Source organism: Citrus sinensis, chromosome 8, assembly GCF_022201045.2.
Source record: "Citrus sinensis cultivar Valencia sweet orange chromosome 8, DVS_A1.0, whole genome shotgun sequence".
In the NCBI taxonomy this organism is placed as follows: domain Eukaryota; kingdom Viridiplantae; phylum Streptophyta; class Magnoliopsida; order Sapindales; family Rutaceae; genus Citrus; species Citrus sinensis.
In genome coordinates this window covers 7,456,244-7,473,684 of record NC_068563.1, presented here as the reverse complement: position 1 = coordinate 7,473,684, position 17,441 = coordinate 7,456,244, and the positions used below count along the sequence as shown (strand labels likewise).

The 17,441-nt window shown below is 34.3% G+C and overlaps 4 protein-coding genes and 1 non-coding gene across 5 annotated transcripts; 4 read left to right on the top strand and 1 right to left on the bottom strand.

The window, feature by feature from the left end:
- Window positions 1-397: 397 nt before the first annotated feature.
- LOC127899483 (small nucleolar RNA R71) lies at window positions 398-504 on the bottom strand. The gene has a single exon (XR_008051360.1). It is a non-coding gene; the product is annotated as a small nucleolar RNA R71 (small nucleolar RNA).
- Window positions 505-1,290: 786 nt separating this feature from the next.
- LOC127899262 (uncharacterized) lies at window positions 1,291-2,435 on the top strand. The gene is made up of 2 exons (XM_052432600.1): window positions 1,291-2,177; window positions 2,321-2,435. The coding sequence occupies exons 1-2, from the start codon at window positions 1,291-1,293 to the stop codon at window positions 2,433-2,435; spliced, it is 1,002 nt and encodes a 333-aa protein (XP_052288560.1).
- A 2,289-nt stretch (window positions 2,436-4,724) lies between these two features.
- On the top strand, window positions 4,725-5,192 carry LOC127899261 (uncharacterized). Its single transcript, XM_052432599.1, has one exon. The coding sequence runs from the start codon at window positions 4,725-4,727 to the stop codon at window positions 5,190-5,192; it is 468 nt and encodes a 155-aa protein (XP_052288559.1).
- A 591-nt stretch (window positions 5,193-5,783) lies between these two features.
- LOC127899179 (uncharacterized) lies at window positions 5,784-6,729 on the top strand. Its single transcript, XM_052432399.1, has 3 exons — window positions 5,784-5,935; window positions 6,075-6,227; window positions 6,457-6,729. Exons 1-3 carry the CDS (start codon window positions 5,842-5,844, stop codon window positions 6,612-6,614), a joined length of 405 nt encoding a protein of 134 aa, XP_052288359.1. The 5' UTR covers window positions 5,784-5,841; the 3' UTR covers window positions 6,615-6,729.
- Window positions 6,730-12,485: 5,756 nt separating this feature from the next.
- On the top strand, window positions 12,486-13,435 carry LOC127899178 (uncharacterized). The gene is made up of 3 exons (XM_052432398.1): window positions 12,486-12,635; window positions 12,775-12,927; window positions 13,157-13,435. The coding sequence occupies exons 1-3, from the start codon at window positions 12,542-12,544 to the stop codon at window positions 13,312-13,314; spliced, it is 405 nt and encodes a 134-aa protein (XP_052288358.1). The 5' UTR covers window positions 12,486-12,541; the 3' UTR covers window positions 13,315-13,435.
- The last annotated feature ends 4,006 nt before the right edge of the window (window positions 13,436-17,441 follow it).

Genomic DNA, 17,441 nt, shown 5'->3' with positions numbered 1-17,441 from the left:
CAGGAGCAACAACTAATCATGGCTGATGAAGCATTACATGGAAATGAGGATGCGAGACCTTTAAGAGATTATGTTGTGCCTAGAGTTAATGGTGCTCGTTCAAGCCAATAATTTTGAAATTAAGCCAGCCATAATCTAGATGATTCAGACGTCAGTACAATTTGTTGGGATGCCAAATGATGATCCAAATGCTCATATTGCAAATTTCTTGGAAATTTGTGACACATTTAAGCAAAATGGTGTTTTAGACAATGCTATCAGGCTAAGGCTTTTTCCGTTCTCATTGAGGGATAAAGCAAAAGAGTGGTTGAACTCACTCCCTGCTGAAACAATCACTACATGGGATGGTTTAGCACAGAAGTTTTTAGCAAAGTACTTTCCTTCAGCAAAAACAGCCAAGTTGAGGAATGACATCACAACCTTTGCTCAGTTCGAGATGGAATCATTATATGAAGCGTGGGAGAGATACAAAGACCTACTAAGAAAATGCCCACATCATGGTCTACTAGTTTGGCTTCAGGTACAGACATTTTACAATGGTTTGGGATCCAATACCAAAACAATGATTGATGCTGCAGCAGGAGGAACGTTAATGGGAAACACACCAGAAGCAGCTTATGAATTATTGGAGGAGATGGCATCTAACAATTACCAGTGGTCTTCAGAGCGATTAATGCCAAGGAAAACTATAGGAGCCCATAATATTAATGTTGTCACTGCTTTATCTGCATAGATGACTGCTTTATCTAATAAGCTAGAGCACCTAAATGTCAGTGCTATTCAAACTCAAGTGTGTTAATTATGCGGAGGGAACCATACCAGTGTCAACTGCCCAGTTGGAAGTCCTCTTTCGTCGTCATCTGCTGAACAAGCTCATTATGTGTCGAACTTCCAAAGGCAACAAAATAACCCATATTATAATAACTACAATCCTGGCTGGAGAAACCACCCGAATTTGTCATGGAACAACACTGAAAATACATTGAAGCCACCTCCAAGGTTCCAATCGCAAGAGAAACAGTCAAATTTGGAAGATGCTCTTACCTAACTTACAATAAATATGTCTCAATTCATGACCAAAATAGAGACAACTTTTCAAAATCAAGCTGCATTAATCCGAAACATCGAGGTGCAAATGGGTCAGATTACAAACTTGTTATCCAGCAGACCACATGGCTCTCTGCCGAGTAACACATAGACAAATCCAAAGGAACAAATGAATGTGACTATGCTTCGGAATAGTAGACAACTTGAAGATCTGCCAAAAGAAGTAAAGTTGAAAAAGATAACATGGAGCAAATTAAGGACACCACTAGAACATCCGAGACAGGAAGTGCAGAAATTCCACAATCACAACAATCAGCACCAGTTAAAGCCTATGTCCCTCCAATCCCGTTTCCTCAGCGCCTTCAGAAAAAAAAATTAGATAAGCAGTTCTCTAAATTTCTTGATGTCTTTAAAAAGTTGCATATTAACATTTCTTTTGCAGATGCATTAGAACAAATGCGGAGCTATGTTAAATTCATGAAAGAAATTTTATCCAACAAGAGGAAATTAGAAGAGCATGAAACTGTGTTGTTAACTAAAGAGTCAACTGCAATTCTACATAATAAATTGCCACCGAAGTTGAAAGATCCAGGGAGTTTTTTTATCCCATGCACTATTAGAAATACTTATTTTGATAAAGCTTTGTGTGATTTAGGTACAAGTATTAATTTGATGCCTCTATTTGTTTTCAGGAAATTAGGACTTGGTGAACCAAAGGCAACAATTGTTTCTCTTCAATTAGCAGATAGGTCTATAAAGTATCCCAGAGGCATGATTGAGGACGTATTTGTTAAGGTCGACAAGTTTATATTTCCTGCAGATTTTATTGTTTTGGATATGATTGAAGATCGAGAGATACCAATCATTTTAGGCCGACCATTTTTGGCTACGAGAAGAACTCTTATTGATGTCCAAGAAGGAAAACTAATTCTTAGGGTGCAAGATGAGCAAGTCACTTTCAATGTGTTCGAAGCAATGAAATATCCATCCAAGATCGACAGATGCCTTCAAATAGACACCATTGATAAAGTGATAATTGAGAGCTTTTGCGACACAATGCCAAATGACACACTAGAAACATGTATTGTTCACTCTGGGACTACTCAATCTGCGAATATTAGCATTCAGAAGTATGCACATTATTTGGAAGCTTCACCATTCTACTTTAAAAAAAGCCAGAATTAGAGGAGCTTGGTAGAAGTCCTTCTAGACCAAAACCTTCAATAGAAGAACCTTCAAAACATGAGCTTAAGCCTTTGCCCTCACATTTAAGGTATGCTTATTTAGATGATAACTCTAAGCTACCAGTTATTATTTCTTCTGCCTCGACAGATCTTGAAGAGGAAAAGCTACTTCGAGTTTTGAGGGATCACAAAGCTGCATTATGATAGACTATTGCCGACATCAAAGGAATAAGTCCTTCAATCTACGTGCATAAGATTATAATGAAGGAGAGTTATAAGCCCACAGTACAGCCACAAAGATGCCTAAATCCGAACATGCAAGAAGTGGTTAGGGCAGAGGTGCTTAAATTATTGGATGCTGGGATAATTTATCCAATCTCTGATAACAAATGGGTCAGTCCAGTGCAAGTGGTACCAAAGAAGGGAGGAATGACGGTCATGAAGAATGACAACAATAAACTTATCCCAACAAGGACAGTCACAAGTTGGCGGGTATACATGGATTATAGAAAACTTAATGCTGCTACTAGAAAAAAACCATTTTCCATTGCCTTTTATTGATCAGGTGTTGGAGAGACTTACTGGCCATGCCTACTACTACCTTTTATATGGATATTCAGGCTATAATAAAATTCTTATAGCACCAGAAGATTAAGAGAAAACCACCTTTACATGTCCTTATGGTACCTTTGCTTATAGAGGAATGTCATTCGGCTTATGTAATGCACCAGCTACCTTTCAGTGTTGCATAATGGCTATATTTTCTGATATGGAGGAGAGATTCATTGAGGTGTTTATGGATGATTTCTCAGTTTTTGGATCTTCATTTGATCATTGTCGAAACAATTTAGATATAGTTTTACAGCGATGTGAGGAGACAAACTTGATTTTGAATTGGGAAAAATGTCACTTTATGGTGCAAGAAGACATTTTACTAGGTCATCAGATTTCAGCTAAAGGAATTGAAGTTGATAGAGCGAAGATTAAAGTCATTGAGAAGTTGCCACCACCAACTTCCGTGAAAGCTGTAAGAAGTTTTCTAGGGCATGTCGGGTTTTATCGATGTTTTATTAAAGATTTTTCAAAGATAACGAAACCCTTGTGCAACCTTTTACTCAAGAATGTGCCTTTCAATTTTACCGATGAGTGTTTGCAGGCTTTTAACACTTTAAAAGAGAAATTGATTTCAGCTCCAGTTATTATGGCTCTAGATTGGGATCTGCCGTTCGAGGTTATGTGTAATGCGAGTGACTATGCTATTGGAGCAATTTTGGGGCAACGGTATAAAAACATGTTGCATGTTATTTACTATGCAAGTCGAACTCTGACAGACGCGCAATTGAATTATGCTACCACTGAGGAAGAGTTTCTAGTTATTGTGTTTGCACTTGAAAAATTCTGCTCATATTTGATTTGCTCCAAGGTAACAATTTACATTGATCATTTAGCTCTCAAGTATCTATTTACAAAGGCAAATGCAAAATCAAGACTGATCCGTTGGGTGCTCTTACTACAAGAATTAGATTTAGAGATTTGAGATAAGAAGGCATCTGAAAATCTAGTGGGGGATCACTTATCTCAATTAGAGCAGGGAGAGCGAGGGGATAGTGTAATGGTTTCAATCAACGAAGAATTTCCTGATGAAAAGTTGTTGGTCCTTCAAATGTACAACACACCATGGTATGCATATTTTGTGAACTATTTGGCGAGTGCCATTGTTCCTTCTGATTTATCATATCAACAGAAGAAGAAATTTTTTCAGATGTCAAGTATTATCTTTGGGAAGATCCGTTCTTGTATAAGTACTGTTTAAACCAAATCATTTGATGATGTGTCCCGGAAGAAGAGATGAGAAGCATCTTCCAACACTGTCATTCTCGTGAAGTTGGTGGACATTTTGGCGCAACCAAAACTGCAGCAAAAGTGCTTCAATCAGGTTTTTATTGGCCCATTTTATTTAAAGATGCTTATCCTTTTGTTGCTGCTTGTGACCGATGTAAGAGAACTGGTAACATTTCAAGGAAGAATGAAATACCACTAACTAATATTCTTGAAGTAGAATTGTTTGATGTTTGGGAAATTGACTTTATGGGTCAGTTTGCATCTTCCTTCAAGAATAAATATATTATGGTAGCTGTTGATTATGTTTCCAAGTGGGTTGAAACTATTGCTTTACCTTCCAATGATGCTCGGGTTGTTGTGAATTTTTTAAAGAAAAATATTTTTACATGGTTTGGCACTCCAAGAACAATTATAAGTGATGGTGGGAAACATTTTTGCAATCGGCAATTTAAAGCCCTCTTGAGCAAATATGGAGTCACACAGAGAGTTGCCACCCCTTACCATCCACAAACTAGCGCCCAAGTTGAAGTCTCGAATTGAGAATTAAAGAAAATTTTGGAAAAAATAGTAAATGCTTCGCGGAAGGATTGGTCGACAAAACTAAACGATGCACTATGGGCTTATCGAACAGCTTTCAAAACGCCTATTGGTATGTCTCCTTATCATCTAGTATTTGGAAAGGCATGTCATCTACCTGTTGAACTTGAGCATAAGGCATATTGGGTTATGAAGATTTTGAACTTTGACATGCAAGTAGCAGGAGAAAAGAGATTGTTGCAACTTAATGAAATGGATGAATTTCGCAATGCAGCTTATGAGAATGCTCAAATCTATAAAGCCCGCACTAAACATTGGCATGACAAACATATACTCATACGTGAATTTCAGGTTGGCCAAAAGGTTTCATTATATAATTCTCGACTTCGACTTTTCCCAGGCAAGTTTCAATCCCGTTGGTCTGGTCCTTTTACAATAACAAAAGTCTTTCCGTCTGGCGTGGTAGAAGTTTCACATAATACAAAAGGCACATTCAAGGTTAATGGTCATCGATTGAAGCCTTATCTGGATGATGCATTTGATAAGCACAAGATAGCTACTGAGCTGTCTAGTCCTGAATGACGACCAGAGACAGTCAAGCTAATGACTATAAATTAAGCGCTTCTTGGGAGGCAACCTAAGTTTTCTAAACTTTATTATTGTCATTTTTATCTTTCCTTATTTTTTTCTTTTCTTTTACTTATTTTATTTTGTTTTAGGATTTTGTACAAGTTTGGGGGTCGATGAATATAACTTTCCACATGCCTTTCAACGACTCAGCTACAACTTCACATTTTCAACTGCAAAACCGGGGGAGTTTCTCTTTTCCTTTTCTTTTCTTTACATTGAGGACAATGTTTATTTTAAGTTTGGGGGTGGGAATATTTTCTTTCATTTTTAGTTAAAAAAAAATTTTGTTCGTCTCAATCAAACAGGTACATAGAAATAGAAATATTTGAGCAAAATTTGCGGACAGGTAAAACAAAAAACACCCAAATTTGCAAATCCGATTGGCAGAGATCAATTTAATGGCATACATACGATGCGGACAACACAAATGCCAAAAATAGTTATTACAAATTTACAATGGCCATCCATTTGCCCCGATAATCGGAATAATGAAGCGTATATAAGGGCAGGAAAGGAGTGGGAATTAACAAGAGATATTGAATCTCTCTAACTTGATAATAAATTTAATTTGATTGGATTGATATTGATTGACATTGAAATCATGGGGAAGAACATGCTTGTTTCGATGTTGATCATGTCAATGCTATTGAATGTAGCCGTTGGATTCCTCGATCCACTCAAAAATGTTGCAAACCGTATGTAATAATTAATCAACTGTCCTTAATTAGAGTACTTATTGTGTTTTGACTTCATATATTCAATTAAATTTTATATATGCAAGAGTACTAATTTTCCAGTTTTTTTAAAATTGTGTTTTTTCAAATATTATTTCAGAGGCACAAAAGGGAGTACAAGACATTGCCAAGCAGGCTTTTGGCAGAAAGACATTGGAGGAGATTGCAGCAGCACAATTGCAAGCACCTGGCGATTGCGATGAAGGAAAACTCATTCATAACCCTCATGACGCTCTTGGTGTGACTGATAACGGTAAAAATATTATAATTGGGGCAAACTTTATATTTAATTAGCCAGCAAATTGGAGGGAAAGATGACTCCGGATTAATGCGTTTAAAATGCGAACTCAAATGCAACGAACGTTATGTCTCTTTTTTTCTTTTTCTTTTTTCTTTTTTTAAGTGTATTAAGGTTCATGTGTCCTGACGAGAGACTGAATTTTACAGTGTTCTGAAAAGCTTAAGTTTGTACATATTTCCAGGATTAGAACTCGGTAAGGACAGGGGCGTTGAGTTTACTGACCAAAAGACCCCAGAGGAGAATGGAGGAGAGCAAGCTTGTGATCAAGGTCCAGCTCAAAATCTTGCGGGCAATATTCTAGATGGGGCTAAGAACATTCCCAGGCAGCCTGCTAACTAAAGAAGAGGAAGATTTGGAGTTATGGGCCGACTGCACAGAGTGTATCTTAGTATTTGCATATTTTAATAACGTGCTCCCCCCTTTGATTAATCTCCCTGTAATTGAGAGTGATTGAGTGGCCGCTGCGCAGGCACACCACTAAGTTTAAAAATAATTAATAATAAAATAAAAAAATGTCATATGCATGACAATATTAATAATTGGTCACACATTAATGGAGATAGATGTTATATATAAAATTATTTTCCGTGCTTGTTCTGTATGCCTTGTCGTTACAACAAATGGTTAATTGGTTTTGGGTGTAACAATTTTGGGTTGAACAAGTCAAAAGTTCTACAGTCATGATATATGAGTTGTCGTTACAACAAATGATAATCAATCAAAATTATAGAGGATTACTCAACGCAATGAAGATTGCAGATGTTGCTATAAAACACAAAATTGTTGCAAAGTGATAAATGACTTGTTACAACAGAAAATAATCAATCAAAATTAGAGAGGATTACTCAGACACAATGAAGACCGTAAATCTTGCCAAATCAATACATAAAAGTTTTTGGGTAACAAGCGTTTTTAGTTTCTCTAACATATTTGTTAGTATTTCGGTTAGAGAGTAAATCTTGCAGAAATCTTCATTGAACGACGAAGACAAATTCCTTTAGAAAGCTAATAGAATTGACAATTTTCTAGTTGTAATTAGTTGTAATTACTTAAATGATTTCATGATAATTCTTAATAATCTTTCATTAAAATTTGTGTATGATGGAGCATTTTTCAGTTATTATACTGTAAAATAGTTCTCATTTTCATATATTTAGTATTGTCATATTTTGTATCTATAGAGACAAATTTTTTCCATCACCATATACATCACTTTTTTGTAGTTAATAATAAATGGAAAATTATTTTGATTTAATTAGAAAGTAAAATCTGTAAGTTTAAGGAAAATCAATGTAACACATGCACTTATTATTCAAAATTAAGTGAGTTATTTTATTTTTCCTCTTCGCTTTATTATTTTTTTAAGTCATTAGACTTATTACAAATTGTTACGGATAAATTTGATGCGACTCGATTTGTGACGTGAATAGATGGATATGGGTCGTAAAATTTGACAGGTTTAATAAATGGATCATGTTTAAAATAATTTAAATTTGTTACAATATGAAATCCAGACAGCCTGAACACGACAATAGCTGTGTAGTCAGATTTTATTTCAACACTTAGGTCTAGTATTAGCTTAATTTGTATTATGCTTTAAAAAAAAAAAGAGAGAACTAGTTCAAAAAAAGAGAAAGAGAAAGAGAGAGAGCTGCTGACGAATTAGGTCAACCCAACCCATAAAACTAACCCAGACGAATCTCACAATTTTGGCCACCTCATTGGCTGAGCAAAGTACCAAACAAAAGCTTGTGAGCCAGCCATCACTTCCCTGCTGTCATCGTTGCCAAACACCCATCGAAAAGCCGCAGATGGAAGCTTGAAAACCTGCGAATTTTTCACCTCAATTTGTCATTGTTCATGTCAGATTTTGGCATCTTCACTTCATCCTCTACCATTTCTGACCATCCATCGCCACCGGAGATTGATGCTTGCTGTCGATCAACCACTTAGAGATTCACAACTATCGAGCTAGACTCTAGCACTATCGTCGCGCATGGGAGCTCACTGCTGGTACCATTAAATTCAGCTAGGCAAGAAGTGTCTAACCCAAGCCTCTCAATTGCCATCGCTTGATTTTCGGTCACCGTTGACCGGTAACATTTAGGCAATTCATACTTTGAGGGTAATCTTGTAAATTCTGATCTTGTAGATATTTTAGTAATTTGAATGGATGGTAGTTTGGTAATTTAGGATTCTGATGGTATTTCGGTAATTTATGATTTGAAGGGGATTTTAATAATTTATGGATGTAGGATATTTTTGTAATTTTATGAATATGGGAATGATTTATTACGGGTAAATGTTGTTTTGAGCTTGTCAATTGTAGTTCATATTTATGGAAAGTAATTATGTCATTTTCTTGATTTAAGAGAAACAACAAACAAGAACAAATCCGTGGATGTTGACGATACCCAAATTTGAGCATCATCACTTTGAGTGGAATATATAAAACCTACTTTCATAGTTTATTATGATAGTGAAGCATGTTTGTGAAATAAGTATTTTAAATACTCAGACTTAGCGATTTTCTCTAAATGAATTTTAATTCACGTATTGATATATTATTAAAAAGTGTATGGTTAATGGTTTTCCATATCGACTTTGAATAAAGCATGAAAGTATTTTAAAGACAAGAAAAGTGGATTCAAATGTGTTAATGAAAATAAAAGTGTGATTTAAAGTGTGATTAAAAAGTATATAAATATGAGTATAAAAATTGTTTTTAAAATCATTAGACAATACCCTTCCCATCCAGCTATAGTACTATGATGAGATGAGAGGTGTTTAGGGCCCATTTGAACACACATAGAGGTTTTGGGCCGTGTGGTTTAGTACTTTTGCCTTTAAGAGGCATATGCATGCCGTATGATGATAATAGGGATACATATACAGAGATATAGATGAGATATAAGGCTTTCCAGGCCCCGTCTATGTACACACACAGAGGCTTTAGGCCATTTACTTGGGTGCATTTTGTCCTTTGTGGACTAGATTATGCATGCAAAGATATGATAAGGTATGAGATAACCCGTGGAGTTCAGATACAATTGTACCCAAATAGTACATCATTGCATTGTCCATGGAGACCCAAGTATGAGATATGATGAGATATGAGATAGCTCCGGACATCACAGTACCCAGAGAGTGCTTCATTGCACCATCCATAGAGGTCCGAGTATAATGAGATTATTCCCTTGGATATTTGTTTAGTGATAATTTCAGTATTCAGTATTGATATTATAAGTGTTATGATTTCCTTAATTTTATGCAGCATTATGTATTATTGTTACATCAATACATTATCTAAATTAAATAAGTTTATTTAGGTTCTTATCATATTTTGATGTTATTTAGGTTCTTATTATATTTTGGTGAAATTATTTAGCGAAAAGATTAACTTATTTTTAAGAAAGATTATTTTAAAAACTACCTTCCACTCACTGAGCCATTGAGTTTTATACTCATCTTGTTTTATTATATCCCCCCCCCCCCCACAAGAGATTTGATGGTACAGCAGTTGACCTATCAACGATAGTTATTTTGAAATTATGTTCACGTGATGGTGCTAGGAGTTATAAATGTTTTTGTTGGGATATCTTGGATTATATAATTTTGTTATATTTTGTGACTAAGGATAATCTATTGTATTTTGACATTAGATGTTTGGATGATATTTGAGATTTTGATTGAGAAAGTTAGTTCTGGATGTTAGTTGAATATTGAATCCTTTTGGGAGTGCTTGTTTTATAAATTTGCAGGTTGGGAATATTACATTTATAGATTTAATATGAGTATAGTCAGTCATATCTAGATAAACTCACCTTGGGGGGTTTCAAGGCAGGAGGGTTGCCGTAATCAATTAATTTGAGTTAACAGTATAAAAGAAATTACAGAACATCACTCATTAGCACAACATTCTACACAAGCTCTTTATAATTTATGCCACTAAACTTACATTTTAGATCAATCACTCAGAAATTTCTTGATTATGAGATGAAAGACAGTGCCATGTGATAATTTAAGTGCTAATTTTGTTGGCCAACCCTACTCAATAGATACAGTCGTTCTTCAGCTTCCAACATAATGAGTGGGGTAAAAGCTTGTTTAGTCCCTATATTATGAGGTTAGTGTTCATTTAGTCCATGTATTTTTAAAAACACCTCAAAACGTCCCTGCTACTAAATATTGACACTTATGCCATTATTTTTTATTATTTTTAACTTACTTTTACAATATTACATTTTTACAATAATGTTTTTTTTTGGATATTAATAAAAAAATTAAATTATCAAATTAAACTCAAAAATAAAATAAAAACAAAAAAGGTATATATTAATTTTTGTGGAAGCTCACGTATGTCTAAAAAATTAATATCGTAAAAAATTACATTATCAATTTTTTTAGAAAAATTAATATTTTAACTCAAGAGTGTGTTCCACAAAAATTAATATATTTTATTTTATTTTATTTTATTTTTTGGTGTTAAACTAGTAATTTATTTTTTTCTTTTTAATAATGTCTAAAAAAATTATTATAATAGGGTTATTTTTTCTTTTTAATAATGTCTAAAAAATTATTATAATAGGGCAATATTATAAAAATAAGTTAAAAGGAACAAAAGATAATGGCAAAAGTGTCAATAATTTAATGGTATGGATGGTTTGAGGTATTTTTAAAAATATAGGGTCTAAACGGGCACTAACTTCAAAATATAGGGACTAAACGAGCTTTTACCCTAATGAGTGTCTTCTAATTCAATTCCTTCAAATGGGCATGGGCTGCATGACCTAATTTCAATCAAAATATGTTCACTATCAATTCATCCTAAGGTCAAGGTCTTCAACATAATATATATAGATAGATAAATAGATAGATATGCAGCGGGTGATTGAAGTGTTGAGAATAACCTTAAATGCAAATCAAATATTGTTTCAAGTCTATACCGCAGGAGATGTAATACCCAAAGTGGGCACTTCCTCAGTCCTCACCATATTTTCAAGTTTGAGGGTTCAAGCTTTCCTATGTGTTGTGGACTGTTTTTTTTTTTTTTTCTTTTAAGAATTGGGCATGGATTGCAACTATGGATTTATTTATTTTATTATTTGCAATAGTTGTAGTGACTTCATGGTAATACCAAAAGAAATATAATACCTGAAGTCGGGAAAAAAAAAAAAGGCATTGGAAGAAAATACATATAGGAAGATTTGTTATTATTTTTTCAAGAAAGAGGTTGTTGAAACTTGAAAGTTCATTAATAAAAAAAAACTAGAATTGAAAGGTAAAAAAAATATTTTCATTACCAAAACAAAAATTGAAAGGTAAATTAAATATTTTGAAATGTAGGATGGTTGTGTATGATGTGTAGGGTATTTACTGGAGGTCATAACTTGTGGTACATGTGTCGATTTTGAGAGTACAATATATTCAAAGTTTGCTACAAGACAAACCAAACCCAAAATACATATGCCATTCTACCCTATAGTCAACCTAAAAATTTCATTTTTCCTTCGTCATTTTTTAATTTTAAGTTATTTTATTATTTTTTCTATTGCTTTAAAGATTTTAATATTTTTTTCCTAAACATTGGATTTGAGTGCCCTAATTTTTCTTATTTAGTTTATGAGAATTTGGATATAAAATGATATTTTAAATTGATCTATTTTGGTAAATTCACAATATTAAGGGTCAATATAAAAGGATCATTAAACTCTAGGCTTTTTTCATTCCTCATTGTGATCTTGGCCTTATTATTGTTAATATCATAGGCTCATACCGTTAGGAACGGATATTTCCTACACTTCCATAATTTAAATTTATTATACATCGGGTTCAGGTGCTAGATTCAAGCTTTTATAGCTGAGTAAATTAATATAAGAAAAAAATTGATTATTTATCATTCTTTTTTCCAATGATTCAGGTTTAGTAAATACGTTTAGGAAATTTTGACAATTTGTCTCAATCAAACAGGTACATAGAAATAGAAATATTTGAGCAAAATTTGCGGACAGGTAAAACAAAAAACACCCAAATTTGCAAATCCGATTGGCAGAGATCAATTTAATGGCATACATACAATGCGGACAACACAAATGCCAAAAATAGTTATTACAAATTTACAATGGCCATCCATTTGCCCCGATAATCGGAATAATGAAGCGTATATAAGGGCAGGAAAGGAGTGGGAATTAACAAGAGATATTGAATCTCTCTAACTTGATAATAAATTTAATTTGATTGGATTGATATTGATTGACATTGAAATCATGGGGAAGAACATGCTTGTTTCGATGTTGATCATGTCAATGCTATTGAATGTAGCCGTTGGATTCCTCGATCCACTCAAAAATGTTGCAAACCGTATGTAATAATTAATCAACTGTCCTTAATTAGAGTACTTATTGTGTTTTGACTTCATATATTCAATTAAATTTTATATATGCAAGAGTACTAATTTTCCAGTTTTTTTAAAATTGTGTTTTTTCAAATATTATTTTAGAGGCACAAAAGGGAGTGCAAGACATTGCCAAGCAGGCTTTTGGCAGAAAGACCTTGGAGGAGATTGCGGCAGCACAATTGCAAGCACCTGGCGATTGCGATGAAGGAAAACTCATTCATAACCCTCATGACGCTCTCGGTGTGACTGATAAAGGTAAAAATATTATAATTGGGGAAAACTTTATATTTAATTAGCCAGCAAATTGGAGGGAAAGATGACTCCGGATTAATGTGTGTGAAATGCGAACTCAAATGCAACGAACGTTATGTCTCTTTTTTTCTTTTTCTTTTTTCTTTTTTTAAGTGTATTAAGGTTCATGTGTCCTGACGAGAGACTGAATTTTACAGTGTTCTGAAAAGCTTAAGTTTGTACATATTTCCAGGATTAGAACTCGGTAAGGACAGGGGCGTTGAGTTTACTGACCAAAAGACCCCAGAGGAGAATGGAGGAGAGCAAGCTTGTGATCAAGGTCCAGCTCAAAATCTTGCGGGCAATATTCTAGATGGGGCTAAGAACATTCCTAGGCAGCCTGCTAACTAAAGAAGAGGAAGATTTGGAGTTATGGGCCGACTGCACAGAGTGTATCTTAGTATTTGTATATTTTAATAACGTGCTCCCCCCTTTGATTAATCTCCCTGTAATTGAGAGTGATTGAGTGGCCGCTGCGGCAGGCATACCACTAAGTTTAAAAATAATTAATAATAAAATAAAAAAATGTCATATGCATGACAATATTAATAATTGGTCACACATCAATGGAGATAGATGTTATATATAAAATTATTTTTTTAAATATTTATGGATTAAGTATCTTTTTAAAAAAAATCACGGATCTCGTATTTAACGTAAAAATTATTTTCCGTGCTTGTTCTGTATGCCTTGTCGTTACATCAAATGGTTAATTGGTTTTGGGTGTAACAATTTTGGGTTGAACAGGTCAAAAATTGTTTTACAGTAGTGACATATGAGCTGTCTTTACAACAATTGATAATCAATCAAAATTATAGAGGATTACTCGACGCAATGAAGATTGCAGATATTGCCACAACAACACATATATGCTTTTGGATTATAAGCGTTTTCAGTTTCTCTAATATATTTATTTATTTGATTTATGTATTCCGGTTTCTCTAACATAGTGATAAAGAATTTATAGAGTAAATGTTGCAGAGACCGCATTGAACGACGAAGATAAATTCCTTTAGAAAGCTCATAGAAACTCGTATAATTCCCTAGTTGTAATTACCTAAAAGATTTCATGTTAATTCTTGATAGTTCCATTAAAATTTTTGTATGACGGGCCATCTTCTAGTTATTGAAATGTTTATGCAGAAACCTGGATGAGTTGTGTAGCGACCAGACAATCACGTCAACACTTAAATTTGTAGTTTTTTGGGGAGAAGGTTCTGTGGTACTTCCTCACTATTGAACAAGTTGCTGCTACCTCGAGTACTTCCTCCAAGAACATATGTGTTCACAAAAACCAGTCATGGAATGCTGGAGGTTTTCCCAACATAAACCCTTTGACGCTCAAGTTAGCAATCTAGGTCTACTTGGAAAAACTTGTGCCATAACTTTCGTAGCTTAATTACAATTGTTCCAAGTGAAAAGAGTTAATTTTAACAAAAAAGAAAGATAGCCGAGAGAAATTGTAAAATAGATAGAAAGAGAGAGAGTATATGAGAATTAAGTATCTAACCCTTTTTACCTCCATTCTTTGTAGCTTTTATATCCAGACAGAATTATCATCCCCATCCTGCGTCTACATCCTGCGCAACCAGCATACCAGCCCGCGCTTCATCCCACGTCCCGGCCGCGTCTCCACCAGCCCACGTCCGCAGTTGCACAAGCCCTTCAAGCAACCCACGCCCAGCAACCAGCAGCCGCGTCACTCTCCTATGTTCAAAGGACCGCCGCTTTTCACATTCAAACAAAACCCGTGAGTGAAATTACTGTAACAATGCCGAAGAGAAAAGCATCAACTTCCAAGTCATCAACGTCTAAAAAGAAACCCGTTGCAAAGAAATCCAAGATTGCCGCTCCCACTACAGTCCCATGGAACACAGTTTCAGATTCACGCCAAGCCGTGAGACAAAGATCGAAACATGGAAAAGGCATGAGTGTTTTGCCACTTGCTGAATCCAATCTCGGAGGGTGCCTCACATTCACGACTCAACAAGAGAAAGAAAGGTACAAAGATATTTCCAAGCGAAAAATACTTCCAGCTAAGTATATTCATTACCCGATTCTTGAAAAATTAAATGTTAAGGATAATTTTAATTCTTTGATAGATAAGATTGGTCTGTATAAGTTTGTTGATGTTGATTGTTTGGGTTATGTTGAGTTGATTAGGGAGTTTTATGCTACTTTTCAATTTAATATACCGAATGATTTTACTTTGCATACTCCGAATGTTATAAAGTTTAGGTTAATAGGACGAACTTTTTCACAATCTATCACAGATTTTAACCTAGTTTTAGGATTCATTGATGATGATTATTCTTCTAGTTATGCATATTTAGGGACAACTTGTGACTTTTGCGAAAATTTTGAGCTTTATGGTCTTTGGCGTAATTTATCTTTTGATCACAATGCCTATGACCCGAGTAAATCAAAGAGCTCTTTCTTACGTGATCCTGTTTTGCAATGTGTACATCGGTTCTTAGCATATAATTTTTTAGGAAAGAAAGATCACTCGGGAGTTTTCTCTAAAACTGAATTTTATTTTATCTAGTGCATGTTAAATGATGTGAGACCTAATCTAGATTTTTGGTTAGCAGACCAATTTCAGAGTGTGCTTAAAAGGTATAGGACTTTATTTCTTGGTCTATACATTACTCTATTAGCTATAAACTTATGTGTGCTTGATCCTGACAATAATGATTTACATCCTGCTTGCAAAAAGGAATTTTTGGATATGTCTTTGTTTGAAAGAACAGGTGTGATCAAATTTAAGGAGGGGAGATTTCAGTTTACTGAACCTGGACTCACTCAACTTCCAAAGAAGCTTTATGCTAGGAGTGGTGCTACCTTTGATGACGAGTTTGACGATGAAACTACTGCCCCACTAACTATTCCTTCTACATATGCACCACCTTTGAGCATTCAGTTAGAGAAAATAGAGCACAAGCCGAACAAGATGGAGCAGAATTTGGCTGCATACTTTGAGAGTGTGGGATTTATCCCACCATTTCCGTCAAGCCCATAGACGTTATGTGGATCAAAGCTCACAATTCAGGGACATTTTACCTTTAATCTTTTATCCTTATGCTTTATTTCTTTATGTGAGCTTTGATTATCATACATTGGGGACAATGTGAGTTCTTGGTGTGGAGGAGGGATTTTTGCAATATTGATGTCTGGAAGTATTATTTTCACTCTACTCATCCTAAAATGATTTTGGAGTTAGTATGTTTCATATATTATTCTTAATTTCTTTTCTTTTCTTTTCTTTCTCACTGCATACATCTTTCTCACTTCTTATCCTTTTTACCTTTCCTTTTATATATCACTTATATCTTCTTCTCATTCTACACCATTATTGATGCTTGATTCATTTGAAGAGTGTACATGATTTGATGGCAAATTTACCAACTTTGTGAGGATTTCAGCCTATGAGCAACCATTTTGCTCTAATTATTTTTGTTATGTGAATATCAATCTTAGTTTGTTTATTCTAGAACTTGTTTTGTTATGCATGTTGAAGCCACATTATAGGATTTTATGCATTAAAATGATAAAGGCACACTACTTTCCATTTTTCTATTTTCACATTTTTCTTCTTTTTCTCCACCCGAAGACCTTTATTTGTTATCTTTGCTTGAGCCTTAACCATTCTCTTCACTTGTTTTACCCATCTAATTATCTCCATCTACTTACCCATTTTCCTTCTTTTTGACCCTCAATTTAAGGAGATTTTTGGACTCATTGTTTGGATATATTTTGTATATATTTTATTGCTTTTACTACCTTGAATTAAAGTTTCTCAATTAGATCAACAAGCATTAAGCTTGAACTAAATTGTGCAAGGTTCATTTCTTTTGTTTGATTCAAATATATATATATATATATATATATTTACATTCTTGGTGACTCGAGTATAAATAAGTGTTTTGATATCATAAGGTTCATTCAATGAGTTCATTATTCTCATTTTGATCTCTTTTTCTTTCATAGACCTTTCTTTTTCATTTAACCCTGTTACAACCTTTCAAAGACCCTTAGATTTTTGCATTTAATTCATATTTTGTGGATTGAGATGTGATATATGAGCAAGCTTATAGTAATAGCATTCTTTGATTTGATTTGAGTGCATAAATGATACCCTAAACACTTTGAGTGCATGGAGTGAAGTCAATGAGATGGCTATTAAATCTTGTTGCACTTGAATTTTGAATGGATCTTCTTGGTGGTTGAATTTTTTTTTTATACTAGTTTATGAGATCCTATGCTTTAAAATTCTTGTCTCTCGAATGTTGATTGATTTAAATTCTCGAGGTATGCTTGCTTAAGATTGTTTTTGGATGAGTTGAGATGAGAATTGAGTGGAGATTTGGGATTAGTCTTGAGTTATATGCTTGAGGACAAGCATTATCTTGGTGTGGGGGAATTTGTTAGAGTGCAAATTATGCACTAGTTTTGCATTGTTTACCTCCTTTAGTATCGAT

Coding starts and splice junctions, on each gene's coding strand:
- LOC127899262 (XM_052432600.1), top strand. CDS start 1,291: ATGGAGCAAATTAAGGACACCACTAGAACATCCGAGACAGGAAGTGCA. Junction 2,178..2,320: donor GCGAATATTAGCATTCAGAA/GTATGCACATTA, acceptor CTCACATTTAAG/GTATGCTTATTTAGATGATA.
- LOC127899178 (XM_052432398.1), top strand. CDS start 12,542: ATGGGGAAGAACATGCTTGTTTCGATGTTGATCATGTCAATGCTATTG. Junction 12,636..12,774: donor ACTCAAAAATGTTGCAAACC/GTATGTAATAAT, acceptor ATATTATTTTAG/AGGCACAAAAGGGAGTGCAA. Junction 12,928..13,156: donor TCTCGGTGTGACTGATAAAG/GTAAAAATATTA, acceptor ACATATTTCCAG/GATTAGAACTCGGTAAGGAC.
- LOC127899261 (XM_052432599.1), top strand. CDS start 4,725: ATGTCTCCTTATCATCTAGTATTTGGAAAGGCATGTCATCTACCTGTT.
- LOC127899179 (XM_052432399.1), top strand. CDS start 5,842: ATGGGGAAGAACATGCTTGTTTCGATGTTGATCATGTCAATGCTATTG. Junction 5,936..6,074: donor ACTCAAAAATGTTGCAAACC/GTATGTAATAAT, acceptor ATATTATTTCAG/AGGCACAAAAGGGAGTACAA. Junction 6,228..6,456: donor TCTTGGTGTGACTGATAACG/GTAAAAATATTA, acceptor ACATATTTCCAG/GATTAGAACTCGGTAAGGAC.